Source organism: Primulina huaijiensis, chromosome 2 (genome assembly GCF_012295235.1).
Source record: "Primulina huaijiensis isolate GDHJ02 chromosome 2, ASM1229523v2, whole genome shotgun sequence".
Taxonomy (NCBI): domain Eukaryota; kingdom Viridiplantae; phylum Streptophyta; class Magnoliopsida; order Lamiales; family Gesneriaceae; genus Primulina; species Primulina huaijiensis.
In genome coordinates, this window is record NC_133307.1 from 17,084,281 (window position 1) to 17,109,816 (window position 25,536).

At 36.8% G+C, this 25,536-nt stretch overlaps 1 protein-coding gene across 4 annotated transcripts; it reads right to left on the bottom strand.

The window, feature by feature from the left end:
- Positions 1 to 6,282: 6,282 nt before the first annotated feature.
- LOC140967410 (uncharacterized) lies at positions 6,283 to 25,314 on the bottom strand. Of its 4 annotated transcripts, none has more exons than XR_012173573.1 (15): positions 25,087 to 25,314; positions 24,903 to 24,951; positions 22,826 to 22,936; positions 21,874 to 21,971; positions 21,708 to 21,791; positions 21,450 to 21,583; positions 11,297 to 11,369; positions 11,168 to 11,213; positions 10,947 to 11,056; positions 10,612 to 10,719; positions 10,474 to 10,533; positions 10,245 to 10,306; positions 8,746 to 9,058; positions 6,782 to 7,769; positions 6,283 to 6,530 (listed from the first exon to the last, which is right to left on the bottom strand). XR_012173573.1 is itself a non-coding variant. In XM_073427933.1 (15 exons), exons 3-15 carry the CDS (start codon positions 24,256 to 24,258, stop codon positions 6,855 to 6,857), a joined length of 2,139 nt encoding a protein of 712 aa, XP_073284034.1. In that variant the 5' UTR covers positions 24,259 to 24,378; positions 24,903 to 24,951; positions 25,087 to 25,314; the 3' UTR covers positions 6,631 to 6,854. The 4 variants fall into 4 exon arrangements, 3 of the variants coding, with proteins under 3 accessions (XP_073284044.1, XP_073284034.1, XP_073284023.1); XM_073427933.1 differs by lacking the exon at positions 6,283 to 6,530 and adding an exon at positions 24,234 to 24,378 and having other exon boundaries at positions 6,631 to 7,769; XM_073427922.1 differs by lacking the exon at positions 6,283 to 6,530 and having other exon boundaries at positions 6,631 to 7,769; positions 25,087 to 25,313.
- Positions 25,315 to 25,536: the final 222 nt, after the last annotated feature.

Below are 25,536 nucleotides of genomic sequence, written 5' to 3' on the forward strand. Positions count from 1 at the left end.
TCTCCTTTCCCCGGCCTAATATCTAAGAAAAAACTCTTAATTTCTTGAAATCATGCAAATTTAAGATATTAAACATTTATTCCTACTAAAATATATCAATTAAGCATTTAAAATCAATTAAATAAAATAAATAAGCAATTTGAATAATTTTCATGCATATGGTTTACGTATACTGATTTTTTTGGACGTTATAGTACTGTACGCTAACCATAAATGAAGATTCTTGCAGGCACTATCAGCGATACCTAGGGCATCATGGGGCGATGCTACAAGACACTTTTACCATGATCGGATGGATGCAATCAGAAATGAGTTCTGACCTTCTTAATCAAGGTGTTGATGAAAAGAATGAGGCTAATTAGGGTGAGCCCGAATAAGAATAAATGTTGTTCTAAATCACATGGAGATGTGAACCCACGGCTAACTGCATCTTTGAACCATTGAGGGTCACACAAGTATCAGATTCTGTGTTCCCGTTGAGAAATTCAAAGTTCAAGAAGTTGAATTTGACGACTATAATTTGATGGAGATCAAACAACATGCTTATAAAGAAGTTTATAAATCGATTCCATAAGATGAAATAAATGTAATTTAGCTTAATTGCTTATTGAGAAAGGAAAGTTGAACTGTTTGGTTTAATGAAAGAGTTCACAAAACTAGCAGCTGCCAAATATAGTAAGTGAAAATTTTGATCAATTTTCATTATATGAACAAGACTTGTATCATTGATATATCGGCGCTGTCAGATCTTCGATTAGAGTTATAATGAGTTCAGAATCATTTATTTAGTGAATTTGAAATTTACTGATTAAATGATAGTAATAGTAGTGGTGACTATTAATATGTAAAAATTCTTATAAAATGTTCTAGAAGGGTTTATGATAAGTCAATTTAATAAAATTAACTGTAACGTCTACTCATTTTAAAAGTGNTGACAATAAAAGTAGCGCAATTTAAAAATACCCAACATCGTCCAAAATCAAACGTAAACATCAGCGAGTAAAAATCGTAATATCACCAACGTATAAGAATGTTTAACTCCTCTCAAAACTCATAAATCAATATGCGGAAATCATGCGGTCCTCGGGTCGTGTCACCGCACCAGAGCTGCCTACTCAGAGTTCAGCATCTCCAGTCCCCTCAGCATCAAACTCACCTGCATCACACACGCTTAGTGAGTCCAAAGACTCAACACACCTGTACCAGTAATAACAAGTACATATACATAACACACAGCAATGAAAAATAGCATAATCAACATACATTTCATGTCTGCAGTAAAATCGTATGTGTAAACGTGTCCTGTCAAAACAAGGTAATAATCATAGCATGTCTCATCGTGTCAACATATACGTGTTAGTTTTCTTAATTTTGAATTTCGTTCATTAGCTGTGACTTTCGTATCATCATGTCAGTCGATGGATCCATCTACGTGTAACCGCGGTACCCGGCGACGAGGATCATCAGCGACAGCATTACCCGCCCACTGAGTCCCGGCCTTACATGTCATTGGGTCATCGTGTTAGTCACAACTAAATCACTTTTTTCAAAAACGTGTCATCATATTCATCACTTAAATAAAAGCATGCATATACATAATTTTTCCTTTAAACCAAGCATGCACCGTATTTATCGTAATTCCGTAAAAATCATGAACATGAAGCATTAACATTTAAAATATCATAAATTTGTGCTCAGGGCGCTGCCATGACCAAAAACTCACCTCGGGTGCAAAATGACAATTTTCTCCTTGGAACCCAAAAATTACCGTTTTACCTCTGGACCTCTAAAATTGACCCGAAGCTTACCAAAATCCTTAAAATGTCCAAAAACTTATTTAAAAGCAATCCTAGACGTAAATTTGAGCCATTTTACATCCTAACCGATTCATTTTAAAACTTGGACTGGGGTTCCGGTTTTAACCCGAATCGAACCGAAACTTAACCAAAACTTTCCCAACTTTTTACCACACTTAATGCACATCTAAAATGTCATACAAACCTCAAAACCAAACCCTTAGACCTACGCATGATGTCCAGCAAACGGCTAGAACCTCCTAGATGTGCTACCCGAAACCCTAGCCACCACTCTTCCCATACCAACGCTCCTAGCCCTTAGCCAAAGGGACCAGCCATGACTCGAATCTGCCTAGGCCGCCCTAGAACCCAACCCTGCTGGACTCATTAGACACGAGCCTACAGCCCCACGACATCTGCACAGACCTATAGCCCCTAGCCCCGAAAACACACCACCCTCGGCCCTTGCTTAATTACTTTGCTTGATCGGTACATGGATGGGTACAACAGTGGTTGGGCCTCCTCGAGCCATGACTCAGACCCACCAGGGTCTGGTCCAGGCCTTGGTTCCGCCCTTACACCGCCGGCACCATCCTTGCACGATCCACAACCCAAATTAGCACTAAGGCATGCACACACCTCGGTTCTTCACCCTGCAGCAAACAGCAGCAAAGCTTAACCCCTGAACACCAACCCAGCATCTTTCTTAGCCCCTTAATGACCAAAACTCGCAGCCCTTGCACCACAATAAAAAAAATGTATTAGCGGTCAAGGAAAATGCAAGAACACATGCAAACCGAAATGTTTCACAAGTAGAGGGCTTGATCGAAAGTTTTGCATGCATAAATACATATACATCAGTAATATAAACGTGAATGATGCAAAAATGATGTTACAAAGCGTGCCCGATGATGGTTTGATGAACAAAAAGAGACGAGAGAGACGCCGAGAGGATTTTCTTTGCAAGAACAAGTGATTGCTAATGGAACCTTCAGCTGGAAATGATGAAACCGAGATTATTCTGATAGGGGAGGGTGTCGGCTGGTTGGGGAGGGATTAGGTTTAGGTTAAGGGCTAATTATATAATATTTAAATGGTTAATTAATTAATTAATGGGCCCTAATTTGTTAGTTTAAAGTTTAAATAGAGTTTTAAGCCCAATAAACTTAAAAGTAGTCCCATTAAATCCAAACACACTCTCGAAAAATATTTCTTGTTGAAAAGCTTTTGAAAATATTAGCCAAACCCTCAAAAAGTCCCCCGATACGATAGAATTTACGTACCATTAAAAATAAATTCATGCGAGTAAAAATACCCAATAAAATCTCATTTTTGAAAAATACCCTTAAAACATCTTATATTAATTAATAAAAATTAATCGTGTAATAAAAATAATTTTCCTGATAATTCTCCGGTCTCCATTCCTCGTTCGAGCGTGAAATGCACCTAGAAACCCTAATGCATGAACTTTTAAAGTTCATGAAATAAATTCTACCACGCATGAATTATGCATAAAATGTATAAAAATAATTAAGCACATATATAAAAATAAAAATCCTAGATTACATGCATTTCGGTTACGTGAATTAAATTTCTGAACCTTACATGTAACGTGTGGGGAGAGCCAAATAAAAGAATGAAATTCTATTCCTATGCTAAAAAGATCGAGATGTATAGAGTTGAAGACATATATATATCATCGTACTCTTCTCTTTTTACCTATTTCGTCTTGCCTAAGATAAACCTGACTCGAATTTTGATATGTGCCTAAAAAATCCTAACCATATGTGTTTGTGGATTGGTAATTAGTGAGAGAGGATATGTGAGAGGGAAATTTGCACTAACATGTTGATGAAAGTCTCTTGAAGCATTACACACACATTCAAAATCCATGAAAGATTGTAGTGTGTAAACTTCTAGAGATGTACGAAAACTGGCATTATGCATTGATTGATGGGTGATATGTTGGATATTCACTGAGGCAAAACCCTGAACTATGAACGCATCGTTGAGCTAATTCGTGTTTCGTTGTGTTGCATATTGTAACATATTTTTCTCGAGGGCGAGAAAAAGGTTAGTGTTGGGGATTGATAGGTGTCATTTTTGTGTGTTTTATTGTGTCATTTTGAGTTGCATTCATGTATGTTTCGTTTAGCCTGCATATTTATTTTGTTGTTCTTATTATATGCTCTAAACAGTAATTGTTTTTTTATGCGTTTGGGTTGAATTGTAGGCACCGTGATCAAGAAATTTGTATTTCAATGTCTGAAGTCGAGGAAGACGTGCTAGGGCGGGTGAATATCTCCGCCTCAGTGTGTACATGAAGAACTAGACAGAACTTCAAGACAGGCGATGGGTAGAAGAAATTACCCGCCCTAGCGCACAAGAAAAAAAAATGCGCGCTGGGGAAGATGTGCCTGCAGCGAGACATGCGCGCTGGGGCGGGCAATTCCAGCCACCCCAGCTCGAGTGAGAAGAAAAAAATATTGGTTGATTTTTTTTCCCCATTCTTTCTTGATGCTACCTGCTCAAAAAAACCTAGCACATGTTTTTGGGAGATAACTTTTTATCAGCTAGAGGGGGAAGTCGCCAAAGGCAAGGATAGAAGAATCAGAGTCGAGGAAACTTGAAGATTCCGGGATTTTCAAGTAATGTGTCTTCCGTTCAAAAATTACTCTAGTATTTTTAGCTTAAGAACTTTCATTTAATGATTATGTTGAATATTTTAGTATGAATTTTAGTAGCTAAACTCATCTTTTGTTGGGATTTAAGGAGATCCTACTCCGAACGGTTGTTTTAATTATTTAATCATGGATTTTTGCTTTACTCTTGATTATATTATTGTCTATATAAATTATTGAAATTAGCTAACTTTGATAATATTTTTTATTATGAGTAAGTTCGAGAGAATAATTTGCAATATGAATAGCATTATAATCCATGGATTTACAATTTGCATATCATATAAAATTGAATACGCGTTAATAGTCATAGTCCAATAGGTCGAAAGCTAAGAGATTCTATAAATCATGCATGCAATTCACCTTTTATAAATAATTAAAAACGTTTCATTATTTCATTGTGTCGAATTAGTTTAACATAGCTTGAGAAAGTATGTCAAAGGGAATGAACAATGGTCGAGATTAATTATTGAAAACAACGAGAGGTAGGTGAACCAAGATTCCAAAAAAATTCACTTACCGTTTGATTTGAAATATTCATTTCACATTGTTTGTTCAACTTTTGAGCAATTTAGTTAATTAAATTATGGTAGTTAACAAATCATTTTCAATTATCGTTTGCTGAAGAAAATATCTGTATAAATAATATCCGTGTATTACAGTCTCGATGGAACGACATCTGTATTTTTATATACTATATTATAACTTGCATTGTGCACTTGTGATCACATTGAGCTTGAACTTTTCAGTTATTTTTACTGGGGATTTTTAGTGCAAGAAAATCTCGATTATGCTGCAAGGAACTCGACGAAAATCTACAAACGCTTCACAATATCTAGTTACATTATTTGTTGCCCGTTAGTCTACAATCCATACAAGATAAGATTCAGTTAGTAAAACAATACTAGAGACATATAATACTCACAAAAATATTAGTAAGTGCTACCTTTTGGGCTAAAGATGCTCACGAACCAGATGACTGTGTAAGATACCCAACTATACAACAAACTAATCGGTAAACTGAGTTTAAAATGTTGACTAACGTCCATTTTCTATGGAGTTGTGTCCTAAAAAAAGGAGTTTAACGACTGTCAATTCCATCGCTAAGCTAAGAATCTTTTCCTGCCCTTTCAACCAATTGAAAAAGGTCTATAATCAAGTCTAAAAGAAGAATTTGAAGAATTATATATGTATGAAAAACAGGACGGTTTAGTTCTGTTTTTTATTTATTAAAAAAAATTGTAACAACTGAAAAATTAGAGGTTGAGAAGAACTCACTTTTTCGAACTTGTTCGCATTCTAAATGCAATTAATATTTCTAGAATACTTGCTTAAATGACAAACAATTAGAGGTTTCTAATTTCTTTCGTTGCTAAAATTGTGTGTTATTGTATAAATTTGGGATGAATAAGATAAAAATTAAAGGCCGCGATTTATGTTTATTTAACGTTAAGTTGGGCTTCAAAAACATAAGCTCAATGTTTCAAAAGTGATGGCTCTTCGTCTCTTTGAAAGATGGAAGTTCTCCAGAAGATACTTTCGGCTCCGGGACGAGATGTAAGAAAATTACCTACTTGTTATACATTATCGTCTTGTATAACATTCTGACTTTGGGAGTATTTTTTGTTTCTGAAAAAGACAGTAGTAAACAAGAATTCCCAAAATGTGGTATGATCCCATGAAAATAGATTAAATTTGATTACCAACAACCGTTTTTTATTCCCTTTTTGTTGTGAAGATAACCTGGTTCGTATTCGGATTGATTCTCTCATACCAGCCCAGCTCCTTCACACCGAAGGACTAAAAGTAGACATGGTCATATTGCACATCTATCTCATATTTCAAAAGGATGATGCATCAGTTTGAGCAAGAACTGCTGCGTTTTGATCAAGTTCATAGCAGATACACATCTGTTTCGAGCTTTTTTACATGATGTTCCGTAGAGCTCAAGCATAGAAGTTTAACAAAAATGGGATTTCATGGCAGCCAGTTTCCTTGCACTTTATAGATTCATCATTCAAGCGCATGTAAGTTCCATGTGGAGAATTGCAGACTTATATCTTCCCAATAACCGATGAAACGCGAGGGAAACAAAGTATAATTCTTTTTTTTTTATATGAAACTAAACTTTATTAAAATAATAGGTCGGATTACAAAAAAGAGTAATCCACAATACATGTTTACAGAAATTTTTAAAAAACATTTCTAAACTATTATCAGCATAATACAAACTCCAAATCTCTAACCAAATCAGAAATAAATAAGTGGTTAAACCCTTGGCAGTTTCGTGGTTCAGGTCACAACCCTGAATTTGATCTTCGCCCATACGTCGTCCAGGGGGAAACAAAGTATAATTCAGTATGCTACTGAGCCACGGTCACTTGAACAGACTAGAAAGCAAGGTCCCAACAGCTCTTGGTACCTTGGCTTTGACTTGTTTATCTTCATCAGTCTTATCTAAAGATGAATTTTGATTGGAAACATCAGAATTCCCACATTCAGTTCTATCTAAAGATGACTTTTGATTGGAAACATCAGAATTCCCACATTCATTTGCAGTTCGTCGTTGATCCTTCTCCTCATACATGGGTACCATTTTCATCACTTCAGGCAGAAACTCTGCTGAAACTTTAAAATGCTTCTGGGAGCTCTGATTGTATTCGCCACTGTTGACAGTCTTATGTGTCGTGGGATTTGCCTTGTATTTCCCTGATATAGTGTTTTCTGGCAACTGAAAAGTTTTTGACTTTCCATCATCCTTAGACATATAATCCTGCAGTAAATGGCCTTTACTTTCACTAGTTACTTTCTGACATTTATTAGTGACCTCTTGTCTGTTCCTCTTAGACAAATCTTGTTTATTCTGAAGCAACACATTTAGCTGGGTAGTAACGGTCATCTTCGATCTTCCACTCAGTTTATCCTCGATAAAAACATTTTTCCTGACCAACCTTACCTTGCTATCATTGTGTGGAAATAGTTTGTAATTAGATTCTACCATACTCTGCGTGTCTTTATCCCGAATCTCCTCAAAAACTTCCAAATTTTGCAGTGGATCGATTGATGGTACGACATCTTCTCCAACTTCAGTTATATCTTCGATAGCACCGCAAACCAGTGTGTTTATAATTATTTTACCAAGCACAAACCTGATCTCATTTATGTCTCCTGCTTTCAGCAAACCATAATCTATATCTGTACCTTTCTTGTAAACCGTCAAAGATCTGACATCTTCCAACAGAATGTCAAAAACATCCTTCACACGTAGCCCCATTTTTCGAGGCACTGAAACCTGAAATACAAAAGCACCCCACTGATAAATACCTAAGACTTGTTCTGAATGTTCTGAATCTACATCACATGAAACTAACTTTAATGTCAAAGATATGTCGTACAAAAAGTGAGAAAAAAACATGGAGTCCAATCTGGGGAAAAGATTTTGATGTTTCTTCTTGTAAATCAAGTCATTTAGATGCATGAAAATAAATGGAATACTGTCTTTGTAAGTATTATTCCAAATTATCAATAGTTGTTATAGTTTCCATTTAATAGAACACTTTTACTAGAAATGTGCCCGGTAATGTATCACCAAATCATAATATTTGTCCTGAAGGGCAGGAAAAACTGTGCTCTCAATGAAACAATTCTAAATACAAGAAGAAATCAAAAGCAAAGGAATTATGGGATTGACCGAGTAATTAAGGAATAAAGGAGACTAGGTTCCATTGTTTATCATGTTTAGCAGTTTTAACTTTAAAAATTAACTTTGAGATGTCTATTTATCCTCTGATCCGCATCAAGGTTCATGGACAAGAACTCCAAATTTAACATTCAAAGAACCTCCTGATTCTCGGTTAAGACTTCAATATCAATCAAGTAGTGCTCATGGCTTATAGTTCTAGTAGTCAACGCAGGTCATTTAATGATATAAATGGTGTGGAATAACAACTCTATGAAATCACAGCGTATTTTTAATAAATGTACCAAAAAATTGCTGAGATCAAACAATTCCTTTCATTTGAACCTTAAATGGATTTCTTGAGGGCTGCGTTGATTCAGAATCAACTTAAGCTAGAATATTCAAATGCATGAGAAAGTGAAAAGGAGAGAAAAATGGTGGGAGAAAAAATTCACACGCACCAAATCATAGAGGTCATGGGAAAATCTAAAAAATTGCAAGCTTAAGATGCATAAACTAGCATAGCCACTCACACTGGGTATTTGGACAAAAGTGACCACGAAAGGAGAAAGAAAATGGCTTTACTTACCAAACCAGAGCATGAAAATTCTGGGAACTTGGCCATTGACTTCAAGAGGCAGTCCATGCTGGTGAAAACATCAACAGATTCTTTCATTTGCACAGAAAAATTAGTAACTCTTTCTGCAACTTCATCATCTGATAGGAAGTCAAAACCAGCTACAATTTCAGGAACATAAATTCTCGACACTGGAGCATGTTTTCTTGCAAAATTAACGCTTTCCTCCCATGTTCCATGAGAAAAAAGGGAAGCAAGAGTCAAAGCCACGACAGCATTTTGAGGCTTATTAAACAGTGCCAGGTGAAATGCCAATAAAGCAACCCTGTTGCATTAAACACCAATAAAAATGTTAAAAGATATTTTTATCCAACTGTTAATAACCTTAGAGAAATTGTGGCTAAATTTTATTAAACTACTTTAGGAAGAGAGAATGGAAAATGTGATTTGGTACAGTCTTCACTGTTTCAAAATAGTTGAGAAACAATTCACAATGATTAAGATATGACTTCAAGATCAATTCTGAAAGATGATAGTAAAGTAAAATATAGCACTTGTTATACCTTCCATGGCAATAAAAAATAATTATATCAACTTCAATTCACTAGGATAACACTTTGCTCGTGGGAAAAAAACCTGGCACGAAAAAACTGACCTTGATGAAATTGATCTCCCAAAACTACATTAGAATCCTGTCAAGGATGCAAAGCTACGCTTTAAAGGGTCACAGTTCTCTTTTGCTGAGTAAAGTATGTGTGCTTATGGTGTCAGACACGGATACTTTTTCTAAGGAATGTGCTTAATGATCTAACAAGTATAACAATGATATGAAGTCATTTATATCTCAAATTCCAATAGATGAGTAAAGTATGTGATTATCCAGGTAGCGTAACTTTATTACTTTGACTAAACATGCCAAGAGCTAGTTACAATGATGTACGGCCATTGACCAAACAGGGCCAAAGCAGTTAATTGTGAAGGAAAATCCAGCATGTCCAAACAAGCTTCTAAACATTAATGTGGCTCTTACCTTCTTATATGCAATTACTGTTCAAGGAGGGAGGGAGAATTGCCTTTTAAGTAAAAGCAATCATATTCCATGGACGTTGGTTGAAGACCCGAATTTATCTGATTTAGATTAGAAATATAGCTAAACATTAGTGAATGTTATCAGTCCATGTTTCTTCATTTTACAGCTTAAGGTAGTGTTTTCTTTCCACAGGCATCATTATGCTTAAGACTTATGGGGAATAAATTTCTTGGCAAAGACAATGAGAATGCCTTGCCACTAAAATTTCTTGTCTGCCCAGCAGCGCTTTCTAAATGCTATACACTCAAATAGGTTTAGAAAAATTGGTATGAAGCAACCAACTTACCAAATCTCATAACCTACCTACCAGTAAAACGTAAAATTACTGATGGGTATATGTCCCCATGAATCTGATAGTACATAGTGCATAAACATGTGCATGATACCAGTATAAAGTAAACTATCAAATAGAACCACTTACCACAAGCATTCATCACAAGGACGATCACATGTAATCAACAGATCCAAATTGAAAAATAACTTCTGAAAGGGAATAAACAAACCATATGATCACATATGCAAAAAGATAGTAAAAGGCAAAGCAAAAGGGAAAAAACAAAATAATTAAATAAGTCAGGATAGAAACAAAGATGAGACACACACACACACATTAATCAAATTCTGCTCTGCGATAAGCAAACAGAGCTAACCATTAGCATTGAGGAACGTAGGCGAAGTCCATTTTTTGCCTGTTTGGAAAGGTATGCAGCCTACAATATATTAATACCATATCAGATGCTTAAATCTATAAAAAGGTCTTAAGTTTTCGAAAAAACTAATCAACTTACATTAAACGGCAGTAAAATTTTTAGCAGATTGAACCTTTTAAGCAAAAGGAGAGACGGCTCAGCAGCTCCATATGATAGCATATAATTCATCTCAAGATGTATTCTAGACTGAAGGAAAATATCAAGTCATTTTGAGAAGTTATCCGATCATGAAAAGGAATTAAGTTGTTTCATGCAGAGGAAGAAAGATTGTAGTATGTAAAAAAAATATGGGCCAAAAGTATCACAAGGAGAATGAAGTGTAAATTAAAATACAACATGAAGAAATGAAAGGACAAAATCCAAATGGACAGAATATCGAGGGAAATAGACATCCTTCCAAACTTCATAATTACCTTGCTAAGGCCAGCAACAGATGAAGAGAGGTTACAAATAGCAACCTCAGTCTCCCTTGAAAATGATAAGTCAAGACGAGCTGCAAGTCTCAACCCCCGTAAAATTCTGGCTGAAAAAATGACATGCAGAACTCCAATTAGTAGTTAAATTTAACCGTCTTGCTACACATATTGATTCCAGGATTATCGCATTGACGCATAGAAGTGCTGAATAAGTCTACCTTGGTCATCTTTGAATGACAAGTGAGCCGGTATTACAGTCCTCAGCTGTTTGTTAAACAAGAACAGCTTCACAAAAAGATTGATAACAATAAAACAAATATATTACGTCGTAATGCAATACAGCTTACCGTCAAAGACGTCAAGTCCGTCATTGCATCGGCATAATCGAATATAGTGTTGGAATAAGGATCATAATATAAGCTATTTCCAAAGCAAAAATTAGCATTCAGTTAGTTCAGAGTCTTGAGAAAAATATGAAAATTTATGAAATGCAGAAAAAATTGCACGTCATGGTGTCACAATAGTGCAAAGCAGTTAAACACTCCCGTGACATCTTTAATTTAAGAAGAACAAACTTGCATGCAATAGCGCCACTGGGAATTCTAATTATCATCTGTAATCATACCTATCCTCTTGCAAACAGTAAAACAATTCCTCAAAGCATTGGAAACAGTAAACAGGCAAACAAATCCTTCACTCTGTTATGCTTGAGTCAATGATCGAGTTATGGGTCTATTAAGGGAACAATCGTAAAACAATTCCCTAACCAAATCCTACACTCTGTTATCAGCTTGAGTCAAGGATGAGTTATGGGTCGATTAAGGAACAAATTGATTATATCAGTTTATATTCCCGGGGTTTTGGGACTTCCTCGCTTGTTCACCTATCTTGCCAGAATGATTTCGAGGTTAAAATTTTCTTAAGTTTCGGTGATAACAAATTTAAAAATATGATTGCTAGTTGTTTAAGTTGTCTAGCTGGTTGTTTAGTTTCTGCTAGGTTGTCCTTTTGTATGTGCAATAGCTGCTGGAAAAACCTGCTGAATCTGAGGAAAGCTGCTGGACAGTTGCTAGTGTTTTGAATGATGCTGGAAGATCCGGCTGGATGATACTCGCATTTTGCTAGAGGCTATCAGAGCAAGTTGGACCTCTAAGGCATCTAACCGATCTGTCTTAAGCTTGCGAGAAGATTTCCTTATCAAGCCAGCTTATCAAGCCAGCTTATCAAGCTGTCCTATCAAGCCTCCATATCTATAGCTGCATTAAGTTGCATCAGCTGCATGAGCCAGCAATAGACAAATAACGACTGTACATTAGCCAGGCTACTTAGAGCTTAAATCGAGAATGTTCCTAGAAGAAGACAGTCTACAGCAGTCTTTTGTCTCCTTGAACATAATTTCATAGTTGTTGATTGCAGGATTTAGCTAATGTCCAAGAAGCATTTATTGTCTTATTCTATACGACAAGGACAAGTAACATACTCTATATGCATGCATGGCTGATAGCACAATTGAAGACCGTTTCCAAAAATGCTAATGTTGGAAATGTCGTGTATTGAAGGAACCATTCATCCGACTTTGAAGACTACTGAAATTACCAATTCTCCGCATTATCTTGTGAAAAACATTCACGTCCTCGAGAAGTCTTTCAAGAAACATACTTTGCTGCTCAAAGCACAAGCAAATTATATTTTATTCCATCATTAAGGATCCTATGTGCTGCTGTTATTTCACTCTATCTTTGCTATATCGAGCTAATAGAAGAGTTAAATTTTGTAAACTGTCATAAGTTTGTTTCTGAACATATTAATAGAATTTGTGTTGAGCTTCCATAAACAAACCTCGAATCATTTATTTCATGTTGTTTCCATTTATTATCTTTTATTTGCTTGTTGCCTAGATCTATAAAAAAAGATTATGATTATTGGAAAATTCGCAAGCAACCACATTTGTCCGCGCAGGATAATGACATGTGGTGGTATGTCATCACAGATAGCCCGATGAAAATCATGAAGGTCAACACGATTGTGGCCATTACAGACAGAGCTCCTCCAGATGGTTGAAAAACCAAAAATGGATTGGATAGCAGAATACAAAATCTGGACAATGTTGACAACGATATCCTCAACAAGACACTAGCAAGACATGTTCAAGATTTGCTCGACAACAAAAGAAATTTGAGAGAAGTTGATGTAGTGCCCAAAGACTAATACAAATAAACACAATTCATGATTGAATTAATTTATTTATTGAGTTAATAATCAAAATAATGCATGTTATAAGTTAAATTATTTTAATTTTAAATGTGTGTGTGTGTGTATATATATATATATATATATATTATTATGCAATTAATATGTTTACTCGAGTTCTATCTTTCAGATTAATATTCGAAGCCAAACCGGAAAAGAAGACCGGAGACGATTAAAATATTAAAAATTTAAGTTACATTTTTATTTTAAGCCGAGAAATTAAGTATTTTAAAGGAATTACGAATTTTAGCATTTAAGGCTAAATTTAATTTATCAAGTGAAATAAAAGCATTTTAAGGATGGACCCTAAGGATTTTGGGGATACGACTGATCCTATGGTGGCCGAATGATGGATTAAGTCCATAGAGGTGATCTTTACCTTTATGGAACCGCAGGATGCTGACAGAGTTAGGTGGGCCCCACTTACTTGCTGAAAGATGATGTTCAATTATGGTGGGAAGGAGCATCAGTGTCGGTGAATCTGCAAACCCTGACTTGGGAAGGCTTCAATGAGGTATTCTATTCCAAATACTTCACTGATGAGGTACGCTTCCGACTGACTAGGGAGTTTATGACGTTGAGACAGGGAGACCGCAGTGTGGCGGAGTTCGTGAGGAAATTCGAGCAGGGGTGTCACTTCGAGCCTTGGATAACTAATGACTCCAGGGAGAAATTGAAACACTTCATGGATGGATTACGGTCGATCTTGCGCCGTGATGTTCGCATAGCTGGTCCTCCCACTTATGCCGTTGCAGTAACCAGAGCTTTGGCTGCAGAACATATAGTGTCCAAAACTAGTACACGTAAACCCCATGTATGATTGAATTAATTTATTTATTTATTTAATAATCTAAGTAATGCATGCTAAGTGTCAAATTATTTTGAATGCATACATATTTACTTTATTATGAAAATTTAAAATGTTTTCTCAAGTCTTAGATTTCAGACGAATCTTCGATGTCCAACCGGGAGAAGGAGATCGGAGACGATTAAAATGTTAAAGAATTTAAGTTATATTTTTATTTTAAGCAAAGAAAATTAATTATTTTAAATGATTTACGAATTTTAGTATGTTGAAGTCTAAATTAATTTTTTGGTGAATTATAAGATTTTAAGCGTTTAAAATGTTAATTTTAAAAAAATTAAAGATTTATTCCTTAAATTTGGGGTAAAATATTTTATAATGACTTTTATGACATAATTAATTTATTTAATGAGTATTCAAGTTGGATTAGGATTTCAAGTATTTAAATTTGAAATCTTCAAAATTTGGGGTCGATCTTTTAAATTAAGGGATGAGATTTTAATTTATTTATCTAGTGTTTATCTAATCGTTTACTAATGAACTAAACTAAAGCCCTTTTATTTAAACCTAATTAACATCCTAAATAATCTATAAAAGAGTCATAACCCTACCACCAAACCCAATTCTCGTAACACAACTCACGCACACAGTCACACACACTAAAACACCTTAGCTACACACAAACAGCCGAGACTTCTTGAGCTTAGGAGCCTCAATTTCTTTGCTATTTTCTTGGTTCTATCATCACCGATCACACACCCACACGTAGCACAGTTGGTTCACTGCCCTTTAACGCAAGAAAAACAACCGAAACGCCGCTCCGATTGTCCACCGTTTTCCCCGCAACGATATTCGACGGTTCGGACGTTTAAAAACGCAAAGGCATGTTTTAATCCTTCTTTTATGCATCGATCTTGTCATATTATGTATGTTGATACAAATTATGCATGAAAATTTATTGTTTATATGCAAACATGCGATTAAAACAATGGAAACCGTTTTCTGAAAATTTTGTAGCATGTTTCATACGTTTTCTTGAGTTTCTTGATTGAAGTCTTCGGTTGGTCTCTCTTGGGACATTGCTGCTGGTTATGGGTAAGCTTTAGGGGTGTTTTGGGTCATGGATGATGGCTGGTAAGGGCTAGACACGGTCTGGTACACATGGAAGAGGCCTTACGCACAAGCTGCACGCAGGCGATAAGGTACGGCTTCGGGCATGGGGTTTGGCATGTGGCTTGACCTGGGATCGGGCCTATGGTTTAGGCGGTCTCTAAGGGTCCTAGGATGACCCTAGTTAAGGTGGTTCACGGTTTGGTTGGCTAGGGAAAGCGCTGGAACCAGAAACACTACAGCTGCGCAGGTGCATGTAAGGGGCTGTAGGTGGTTTGCTGGTGCAGTTCAGAGCATGGGCTGGTTAGGGGCTGTTGGCTATGGTTTGGGGCATGTCTTAGGGTCCTATGGTGAGCTTAGATGGGGTGGTTCATGGGCTGGTTGGCTGGGTAGATGTCTGGAACCAAAAACGTGCAGCTGTGCACAGGAAGGCTCGCGGGAAGGGGCTGTCACGGCTTTGGCTTGTTGCAGGTCTGGGCTGCCGGTCTGGGCTGGAAAGGGCTCAACCAAGGGCTTAAGTGGTGTCTAAGGTTCGAGTGTAGGGCTGGGTTCGGGTCCGGTCCGCGTTGGTTTAGGCGTGGAGTCGTGAGAAGCACATAGGCGTCATATTGCGTTCCTTGGGCTGTTCTCTTCAAGGAGCTGTTGTCACGTTTACTTTGGGCCTTGGTCATAGTTCGGGGCTGTCTTAAGGGCTTGGACAGTAGGCTAGGATGTGGGCTAAGTATGGTTCGAGTCCCGATTCGTTCGGTAAGTCGTAGGCTATTTTAATTAATATAGGAGTCGCATGTGTACGTTTGATCTTTTGTGTCAAGTTTAGTTATTTAAATTTTAAGGTTATGACAACAAGTCCAGGGTGTTCCAACGAAGTCCACGATGTTCGTAAATATGTATCACGTGCAAAATAATTATTTTGAGCTATGCGATTTGTCTTGTGGCCGAATTATGTAACGGGTTTGGAAGCCGGAGAACATGTCTGGGGACCTATCCAATCTCTTCGGAGGATTATGATATGTTAGGGGAACGGACATCCAGTCCAAGCGCTGTGGTGATACCTGCCGGCCCAGTACTGTGGTTTAATTTGATCAAACGATTTATGTGTATGGGCCACTTGCATTGAACAGAACTCTACGTAAAATATTTACGTTTATGATTATGCATAACAAATATGAAAAAATATGATTTGATGATTTTTATAAAAAAATTTATGCAGGAAAGTCGCGTTATACATATTTATGCTTATAATATTTAATGTACGAGCTAAGTTTAAATTGCATGGATTTTTATTTCGTATTATTCGTTATTCAAGGTTTATGCATGCTGAGTCATTAGACTCACTAGAATTGATCGATGCAGATGATGTAATTGAGAAGACGGGAGGTGGTGACCAGTGAGCAGGCTCGGGCCAGTGCTAATGCAAACCCGAGGACCTTTTAGTTTAAGTTATATTATCACGCACATTTTTAAATTATTTACTATGACTTTTGATTTATTAGGATTGATGATAAGCAAATTAAATTTATAATTTTGTTAAACTATTTTTAAATTAAATTAGTAAAAAATTTTGGATTTTAGGATTAATTGGATGTTGGTAATTTATTTTAAATGATGGAGTTTTAATGTTAATTTTATTTTAGTATGAGTGGTGACCGTTAATTTATTTTAAGAGCTATACTTTTAAATGGTGATTTATTTAAACTAAACACCTAGTCATAATCTTATTTAAATACAAGAAGGAGTCCACCCTATATCACAACACAACTCACACACTAACACACAAAAGCCAAACTCTGGACCAAAATTTCCAAGGCTAGGGTAGGAGGATTTTTTATTTTCTTCCAACAGCAACTTAAGCCAACCACCACATTACAATCTTTGATAAATTTAGCCACTTTTCAAGCCATAAAACGCAGCAAACCATCTCTATTCGGCCTCCGTTCTTCCCCGCGTTTGTTTGTCGATATTTCATGCGTTTTAACGCAAAGGCGTGTCTAAACCTTTCTTTTATGCATCGATCAAGTTATATACTGTATTTTAATATAAAATATGCACGAAAATACATTGGTTTGATTATATGTATGTATAACATTATTAAAACTCGTTTCGATACGAAATACGCATGAACTTCTACGTTTTCTTCGAGTTTTGATCGTCGTCTTCATTGGTCAGTACCAATGGCTTGATGCTACCTACAGTTATGTTTTAAAATGTGTTTAGATGTCGTTAAGTGGTCCGATTGGGGTTGAGAAGCTGCTGGACAGTAGGAAATGAAAAAAGCGCAGCCGTGCGCACATAGGAGCTTTATCGCGTGTTCACGTCTGTTTGGGTGCTAAGCTGGACCAGGGCTCGTGGCTAGGGTCTAGGCGGGGTCTTAAGTTTCCGGGGTAGGCCTGGTATGGGTTGGTTAGGGTCCAGTTGGGTGGAAATAGCTGCTGGAGTCGTGAACATCAGCTTGTGCGCGTAGGGCTCATGCACGACTAGGGCTCACGGTTTTGTGTTATTTAAGGGGCTGTGGTGCGTTATGAGCTGGAACGGGCTGAGCCAGAGGCTTAAGTGGTGTTTAAGGGTCAAGTCTCGGGCTTGGTTCGAGTTGGAATTGATAGGAAGTCGTACGGAATGCATAGGTGTCATAGCGTCACTCTTTGGGCAGCTTGTGTCTATATGGTTTATTGTGCATGGTACGGAGTTCGGGCATGGTTCGGGGCTGGCCTAGGACCTTGGGCAGTGGGTTATGATGTATTTTATGTATGGGTCGAGTGCCGAGTCGATTGATACTTCTTAAGTGGTTTTATTTAATTCAGGAGTCGTACATGTCCGAATGCATCTTAGGGGCTGTTTTGGGTATAAATTTTAGTATGTTAGGGCAGCAAGTCTAAAGACAATCCCACGAGGTTCACGATGTTCGTAAGTATGTATGACATGCAAAATAATTATTTTTGAGGTATGCGATTTTTCTTGTGACCAAATTATGTTCCGGGTTTGGAAGCCGGAGAACATGTCCAAGGACCTCTCCAACCTCTTCGAAAGAATTATGTTATGTTAGGGAGTGGACATACAGTCCAAAGGTTGTGGTGATCTCTGCCGGCCCATTATTGTGACTTAGTTTGATCAAACGATTTATGTTATAGGTCACTTATATTGAACAGAACTCTAAGCAAAATGATTTACGATTACTTTTACGATGATGAGCACGAAAATATGATTTTATGAAATTGTTTATGCAGGAAAGTCGCGTTATACATATTTATGCTTATATTATGCTATGCACGAGCTATGTTTAAATTGCATGGATTTTATTACGTATTACTTACTATTTACGGTTTATGCATGGTGAGTCATTAGACTCACTAGACTTGATCGATGCAGATGATGTAGTTGAGGAGACGGGAGGTGGTGACTAGTGAACAAGCTCGGACTAACGGCAATGCAAACCCGAGAACCGTGTAGTTCACGGAAATTTTAATTATGCACGTTTAAAACTATTTTCTCTAATTTTATGCCTTCGTATTGGTGACTAGTAAGTTGAGACTTTTTATATTTTGTTGGATTTTTCGAATTATGATGGATGTTTTTAACTTGTATTTTTGGTTGTGGTTTTCAAATGATGAAGGTTTAATATTAACTTTATTTTTAGTACGAGTGGTGACCGTGATTTATTTTACGAGATATATTTATAAAGAAAATTTTAAATTTTTCCGCAAATATGAAAGTAGTAGTAATTTAAGACACAATTCCTCATAGTTGATATAGTTGTGCGAGAAAAATGACCAGACGAAGGAAAATAAACCCTAAGGCTCATTGAAAAATCTCCTTGCTATCTTTGACAGTCTTAAGAGCGAGGGCCGTAAGCAAAGGAAAGATTGATTATAGCCCAGTGAAATAGAAAGATTCACTCTTGGGCAGACCTACGATAACCGGAAACATTAGCAATCAAGTACGGAATTGTCTCAATGTTGCCATGCAAAAATTTGAAAATAGCAAGATAAAGTTTAGAGAATCCATGAACGAGTTCGATAAAAAATTCAACAACATTGTGATCGAACTTGCTACTCTAGGCAAAATTACAGCAATAGAGAGGTTGCATTAAAGATCATTAAAGCATTTCTCAGAGAACAGGATGTCGAGAATATAGCCATACGAGAATACAAAGATCTAAATAAGCTCGGGCTGCACGACCTATTTGCTGATCTAAAAGCTTATGACGTCGAATTGGGGACCAGAATACAAGAACCATACCAATAACGACATTGGGTGCTACAGAAGCTCCTGCCGAGAAGTTTGCAAAACAGCTGAGCAATGGTGTCATGTCTATGTTTCTCAAGAAAATTGGCAAATTAATGAGGAAGAACAAGAAGACTTTCAAGAGACCAAGCCGCAAAACCAATTTCAAGAAAGAGAAAGCTGACGAGGACAAAGTTTGCTACAACTGCGGAAAGAAAGGTCACTCATTGCTGATTGCACCAGGCCGAGGAAAAAAAAAAGAAAAGACCCCAGGATCAGAAAAGATCTTTCAAGAAGAAGAGCGACCAGAATGATCTAGTTGCTGAGGAAAGAAAACAAGTGGGCTGACCAGACTTAGGCTCAACCAGCACGGAGTGTTCTTTCAGTGAGAGTGATGATGAACCAGTTCAATATGTGATGACTAACGCTGAGCTTGATCTCACTGATGTTCAGATATTTGATTTTAATTCTAATTAATTTACACGAGATGATTTGATCACTGCGCTACATGATATGAGGAGTACAACAAACTTTCTCAGTTATTCGAGGAAGTGAAAGCAGAAAGCAAGGGTTTCCCAGAAAAGTCAAAAGAAACCAGCTGGTTGCAACATGTTGATTATGACATTATGAAGACCAAGTTTAGTATGTTGTTGACTGAGAATGATAAGATGCGTCTACGTTCCAAACTATGATGTGTATAGCTGAGGTTGAAGAGTGTGTGCAGGAGAATGTTTTATTTTTGGGTGGACTACAGAACAAGGGTCCATTTTGCTGCTCTTATAAAGAAAGAGTACTAGAGAAAGTGGCCAAGCTGTAGCAAAGCATACTCAATTGGGTTGAAACCAATCTACTGTCTGAAGCTCTTGAGATAAGAGACTTCTTGATGCCGATGATGAGGGAAAGCAATTGAGGTCCATGATCAACCAAAAGAGGCAGAATTTTGATGCCCATGGACCCAGTACAAGAGATGACTCAACAGTCATTGGCCAGTTGGAGATGGATGCACTCTCCCTGTCCATGTCTGTTAAAGTCAAAAGGAAAGACTACCAGCTGCCTCCTCTTTCTCAAAACTTAGCAGAAAAAGAAGACGACTTTGTAGAGAGTTCTGCAGAATCCTCGGACCAATTGAGATTGTAAGCATTAAGTGTACACCCTCAATGAATAAAGGAAAAATTACATATATTATATTCGAACACCAAGACAATACAAGTATTGGACCTGCTAATTGTAAAGTCTCTTTGTGGGTTGACCAGACTTAGACTCAGCCAATTCAGAGTGATCTTCGAGTGAGAGTGATGATGAACCAGTTCAATACATGATGACTGATGCTGAGCTGGACCTTGTTGATGACCAAACATTTGATTTTATTTCTGATCAATTTACACGCGATGATTTGATCACAGCTCTACATGATATGGTGATAGAATACAAAAAACTTTCTCGGTCATTCGAGGAAGTTAAAGCAGAAAACAAGGGTTTTCCAGACAAATCAAATGAAACCAGCTGCATGCAACATTTTGAATATGACAGTCTGAAGACCAAGTTTAGTATGTTGTTGACTGAGAATAAGAAGTGTACTGAATTCCAAACTATGATGTGTGTAGCTGGGGTTGAAGAGTTTGTGCAAGAGAAACTGAGAATGTTTGATTTTTGGGTGGACTACAGAACAGTGGTCCATTTTGCTGCTCTTGAAAAGAAAGAGTACTAGAGAAAGAGGCCAAGCTGGAGCAGAACATACTCAAATGGGTTGAAACCAATCTTCTGTCTGAAGCTCTTGAGAGAAGAGACTTCTTGATGCTGATGATGAGGGAAAGCAAGCTGCGGTCCATGTGAATTTTGATGCCCACAGACCCACTGCAAGAGATGACTCAACAGTAATTGGCCAGCTGGAGATGGATGCACTCTCGCTGTCCATGTCTGTTAAAGTCAAAAGGCAAGAATACCAGCTGCCTCCTCCTCAAAACTTAGCAGAAAAAGAAGAAGATTTTGAAGAGAGTTCTGCAGAATCTCTGGACCAATTGAGATTGTAAGCATTAAGCGTACACCCCCAACGAATAAAGGAAAATTACATATATATTATATCATATCCAAACACCAAGACAATACAAGTATTGGACCTGTTGATTGTAAAGTCTCTTTGCAAGCAATTGTTCCAGCGAGCAAGGTCCTTTTTATCACAACCAATTGGAAAATTAGAAATGTGAACTTGTTTTCTACAAGAATGTTCATGTTTTGTCTCAAAACTTGACACCTGAAAATGAACGGAGAAATATTTTTGATGAATTTTACATTATTAGAATTTACTTGACTGGACTGACAACAGACTGAACGGTTATGCATTCAGAAGGTCGATGAACTAGATAATATACACTAACCTCCACTACAAAGCCTTTTACTGTGACCCTGCATATTGGAAATCTTCGTCCTATGATTATTGCAGACCGAAACGTACTTTTGACCTGCAAAAGATATGTATAATCTCAATATCTTGAAGAAATGCTTTGATTTACGGAAAGAAATAAACTTAAGACAGTCTAATACCTTTTTTAGACTTGCTGTCGTGATGATATCAAAGTCTTTTGGAACTTTATTGAGAAGGAAGTCTCTGACACAACCCCCAACTAAGTAGGCTTCAAACCCTGCACCTTTCAGCTTCAATAACGAGCCAATAAAGAGAGTTTGCAACCAGCATGTACTTGGTTACACAGACGCAGGTGTCATTGTGTGCGCATTAAGAATATACAATGTATGCATATTTAAGTGTGTGCATGTGTGTCTATATTTATGCTATACTTGCATACCTAAGTTCGTATATATATATTCATAACACACACACATACATGTAAGCCACAAAATCAATTTTATTTCTCAGAATTTACACAAGATTACAACATTCAACTAAGGCAATACTCCTAAGTTCTAAAAAGAACCGGTTATTTAATATTGCATGGGCCCTGAATAATGATTTTTAAAAGTTTATTACTACCATAAAAAAAAATTATCGCCTTTCAAGTTAAAACTAAGCTAAAGGACACCCTATGGACATGGAACAACTATGCAAGATGATGTTAAAACTTCACCAATAACAATTCTGACATAGAAGCACTGAAAAAGTTTACCTAGATAAGAAGGCAATTATATACCGAAACAATATGTAACAGGAACTCCATTATAAAACTATGTTTAGGATACTTGGCATTTATTTACCTTTTATTGAAGGTTTAAAAAAAAAACTTCTGCAATAATTTAAAACTATCATTACACCTTCATATCCTTTAAGAGTAAATAGCAAGGTCCTAACCTCTTGACAGTGAATGCAATACCACAAGGAAAATTAATAACATGACAAGAACTTCCGGGAAACAGACCTATTGTATTTAAAATTTGAAGCAAAAGAATTTAACAGTGTTAAGAGTGTAAAGCTATCCTTTATTACATCAACATGAATTGTAGCGGAAAAGCTGCATATAATTTTGTAAACTGGAATAAGCACCTGCACTATGCAGCTTCTTCAGAACTATCTGAGAAGACAAAGATATCTGTGACCTTGCTATCCCAAACTCCCTTGAGTCCAGCTTTCTCCATTTTGAAAAATTAACATGGCCTAAACAGTTGACAAAATTTCATTTTACCCAGAAAAACAAGAGAATATTGAAAATACTAAATATGCTATGCCATAAACACAAGAATCAAGATCAAACCCAGAAGGACAAACTTTCTATGTGGGCGAGCCTTCCAAAATTATTTGCACCTCCACAAATTTCTAGTAAAGAGGATAAAGAATCATATATGCCTGCCTTTTGTGAAGCCAACACCGGCCATTTTAAATGGCTTTCACCAACTTAACAGTATTTTCAGCATTCACCTTAATCCGCATCTTCGTGCGAACACGGATTTTGAGCACTCACCTTAATCCACATCTTCGTGGAAACACAGGCCATATTATCAACACTAACCAAAATGTAGCCCTTTCCTAGGCCAACGCTTACACTACATCAGTTCAAAACTTAGACCATGAGTAAAGAACCCAAATTGAAAACGCTGCTTCCAAGGCAGGAGAACTTCTCAAACTTATAAGTCACTCCACAATTTCTTGTATAGCAGATGTAAAAAATTAAATTGTTCACCATTGAGAAATCGAGGCTACGATGGTCAACTCTAGACATCACTAGCCTATCTATTAACGTTCTGCACATGCACCTTGATCCCATCTAAATGTAACATGTTCCACATTATCGACACTTACCTGATGGCAGTCATACCCATGTCACCTCTTCCGCTATGTTAAATTTCAAAGAGACCACCAAATAATAATAGGTATGTGAACCAAGCAATTTGAAGGTGCCCCAACTCCAAAATTAGCTTGATTTCTTCATTCATGTATTCATCATATGCTTGGAAAAATGACAACTAAATAGCTGAAGCCTGTCGACACTATAATTGTCTTTCAACACTGGCAAATATTATCTTTAAATTACATACAAGAGTGGAAATATAGTGAGTGTTTAGAACTAGCGATTTTTTCCACATCAACAGCATGAATGGTATAATTCTTCCATCGTGTAACTTGCATATGGGGCCCCTTATGGAAACCAAGCAAATCCTGGTCTATTTCTTCATAAAAATAACAACGCTGTCGTCTGATCCTCGTGGACAGAGTAACAAGCCCAACAACCAATAGCTAATTGAGCATCTCATCTAGGGCCATCAGCCCTCGAGTGCAGAGGTGGAAAAGAAATGAGCTTCATTGGCAGAAAAATTATATCATTTGTGTTTCTGAGAAGGCAGAAGTTTCTAGTTCCCAACAAGATCACATGGTATATGCTCCATTATGTAGTTTATTGATGATGGTTATAGTGATAAATGGTTTTAGCCACTTTCATGTAGCTGTCTTTACATACATAATGAATACATGAATGAAGGCATCTAGCAAAATTTGCAGAAATATATTTCTTCTATTTTCCTTTTCCTTTATTGTCTTCTATGTCCCTTGTGTTCTACAAACTTCCGGAGCTGGGCACCCACAGAATTGACTGGATCCCATACCTATCATATTTATGTAGCCACATTGAGATATATTGCAACAAAACGCTTGAATCTAAGAAGGGCTAATTGTGGTGCCAGTGTCGATAATATGATTTGCAATTAAATTATCAATAGCGGTGAATATGCTGAAGATTGACCAGTGAATAATTTCATCCAGAGTGAGCCATCGTTTAAGGGGTAGGCAATGTTATGATACCAAATTTGTTCCAAAAAAAACTGTGGAATGCTTAATAAGTTCAGAAAATTCTACCACATAAGAACCTACTCTTTGGCTTTGGGATATTCTTGCACGTTTATCCATTAAAAAAGTACGTGCTCAAATGAAAAATTAAAGAGAAAAAGTAAAAATGGGTTTCGTTTTTTAAAAAGAATATAATTACAGCCGGCGTTACCAGTGTGTTTGGATTAATAAAATCAGCTCATGCAACAGGAATTGATACAAAATCCATCCACATTCGAATGAGATGTCTCTACTCAACTATATTTGTCATAAAATTCCAAAACTAAGAAATAATATCACACACCCGTAGCAGAAGTAGACTGAGCTCGACTCCTGCTTCTAAAAGAGCTGCACTGCAAACTCAGAAACAATAAAAATTTCCCATATTAATTCGAAGATAGCTACAGTTTCCTATAATGTGTATCAGGTGTTTGTAGAGATGTCTACAATAATGAAAAAAACAAAAGTTTGCTAGCTCAAATACGAACCTTGAATAAGGGTTCTAGGCGCGAAAGTAAACCCTTTCCGCTGCCGGCTTGCGAAAAGGCCATGAGAGCGAATTGATCAGTTGCCGGGCATGCGAGCGATGTGATGTGCCTTGTAGAAGAACGGCTAGGACAAGAGCCAACAACAGACCGCGCCTTACTGAAACGGTGGGGATTGGGGAAAATGAAGAAATCGGACTCGGTACATTTTGAAGGGAACGTGTGAATGCTCCAATTTTGTTAATTGATTAAGATTCAGTTTAACGATAATCGTGGGACAATTAAAATATAATTTAATAAAAATAATATTTAAAACTTAATTTTTTCAAAACATTAAAAAAATTAGGGAAATTTGGAAAAAAAAATACATCTGTCTATGATTTATTTAAGATTCAGTACCCAACAGTTTTTTTTGTATTTTAATACCTGACAAAAAACCAACTTGATTTTTAC

Bases quoted from the DNA above. Each gene is read 5' to 3' on its own strand.
- LOC140967410 (XM_073427922.1), bottom strand. From the start codon at position 25,149: ATGGCCTTTTCGCAAGCCGGCAGCGGAAAGGGTTTACTTTCGCGCCTA. The intron at 21,584-21,707 runs GTTAGTGTATAT...GTTCATTTTCAG, and splicing joins TAAAAGGCTTTGTAGTGGAG to GTGTCAAGTTTTGAGACAAA. The intron at 10,534-10,611 runs GTAAGTTGATTA...AATATATTGTAG, and splicing joins AAATTTTACTGCCGTTTAAT to GCTGCATACCTTTCCAAACA.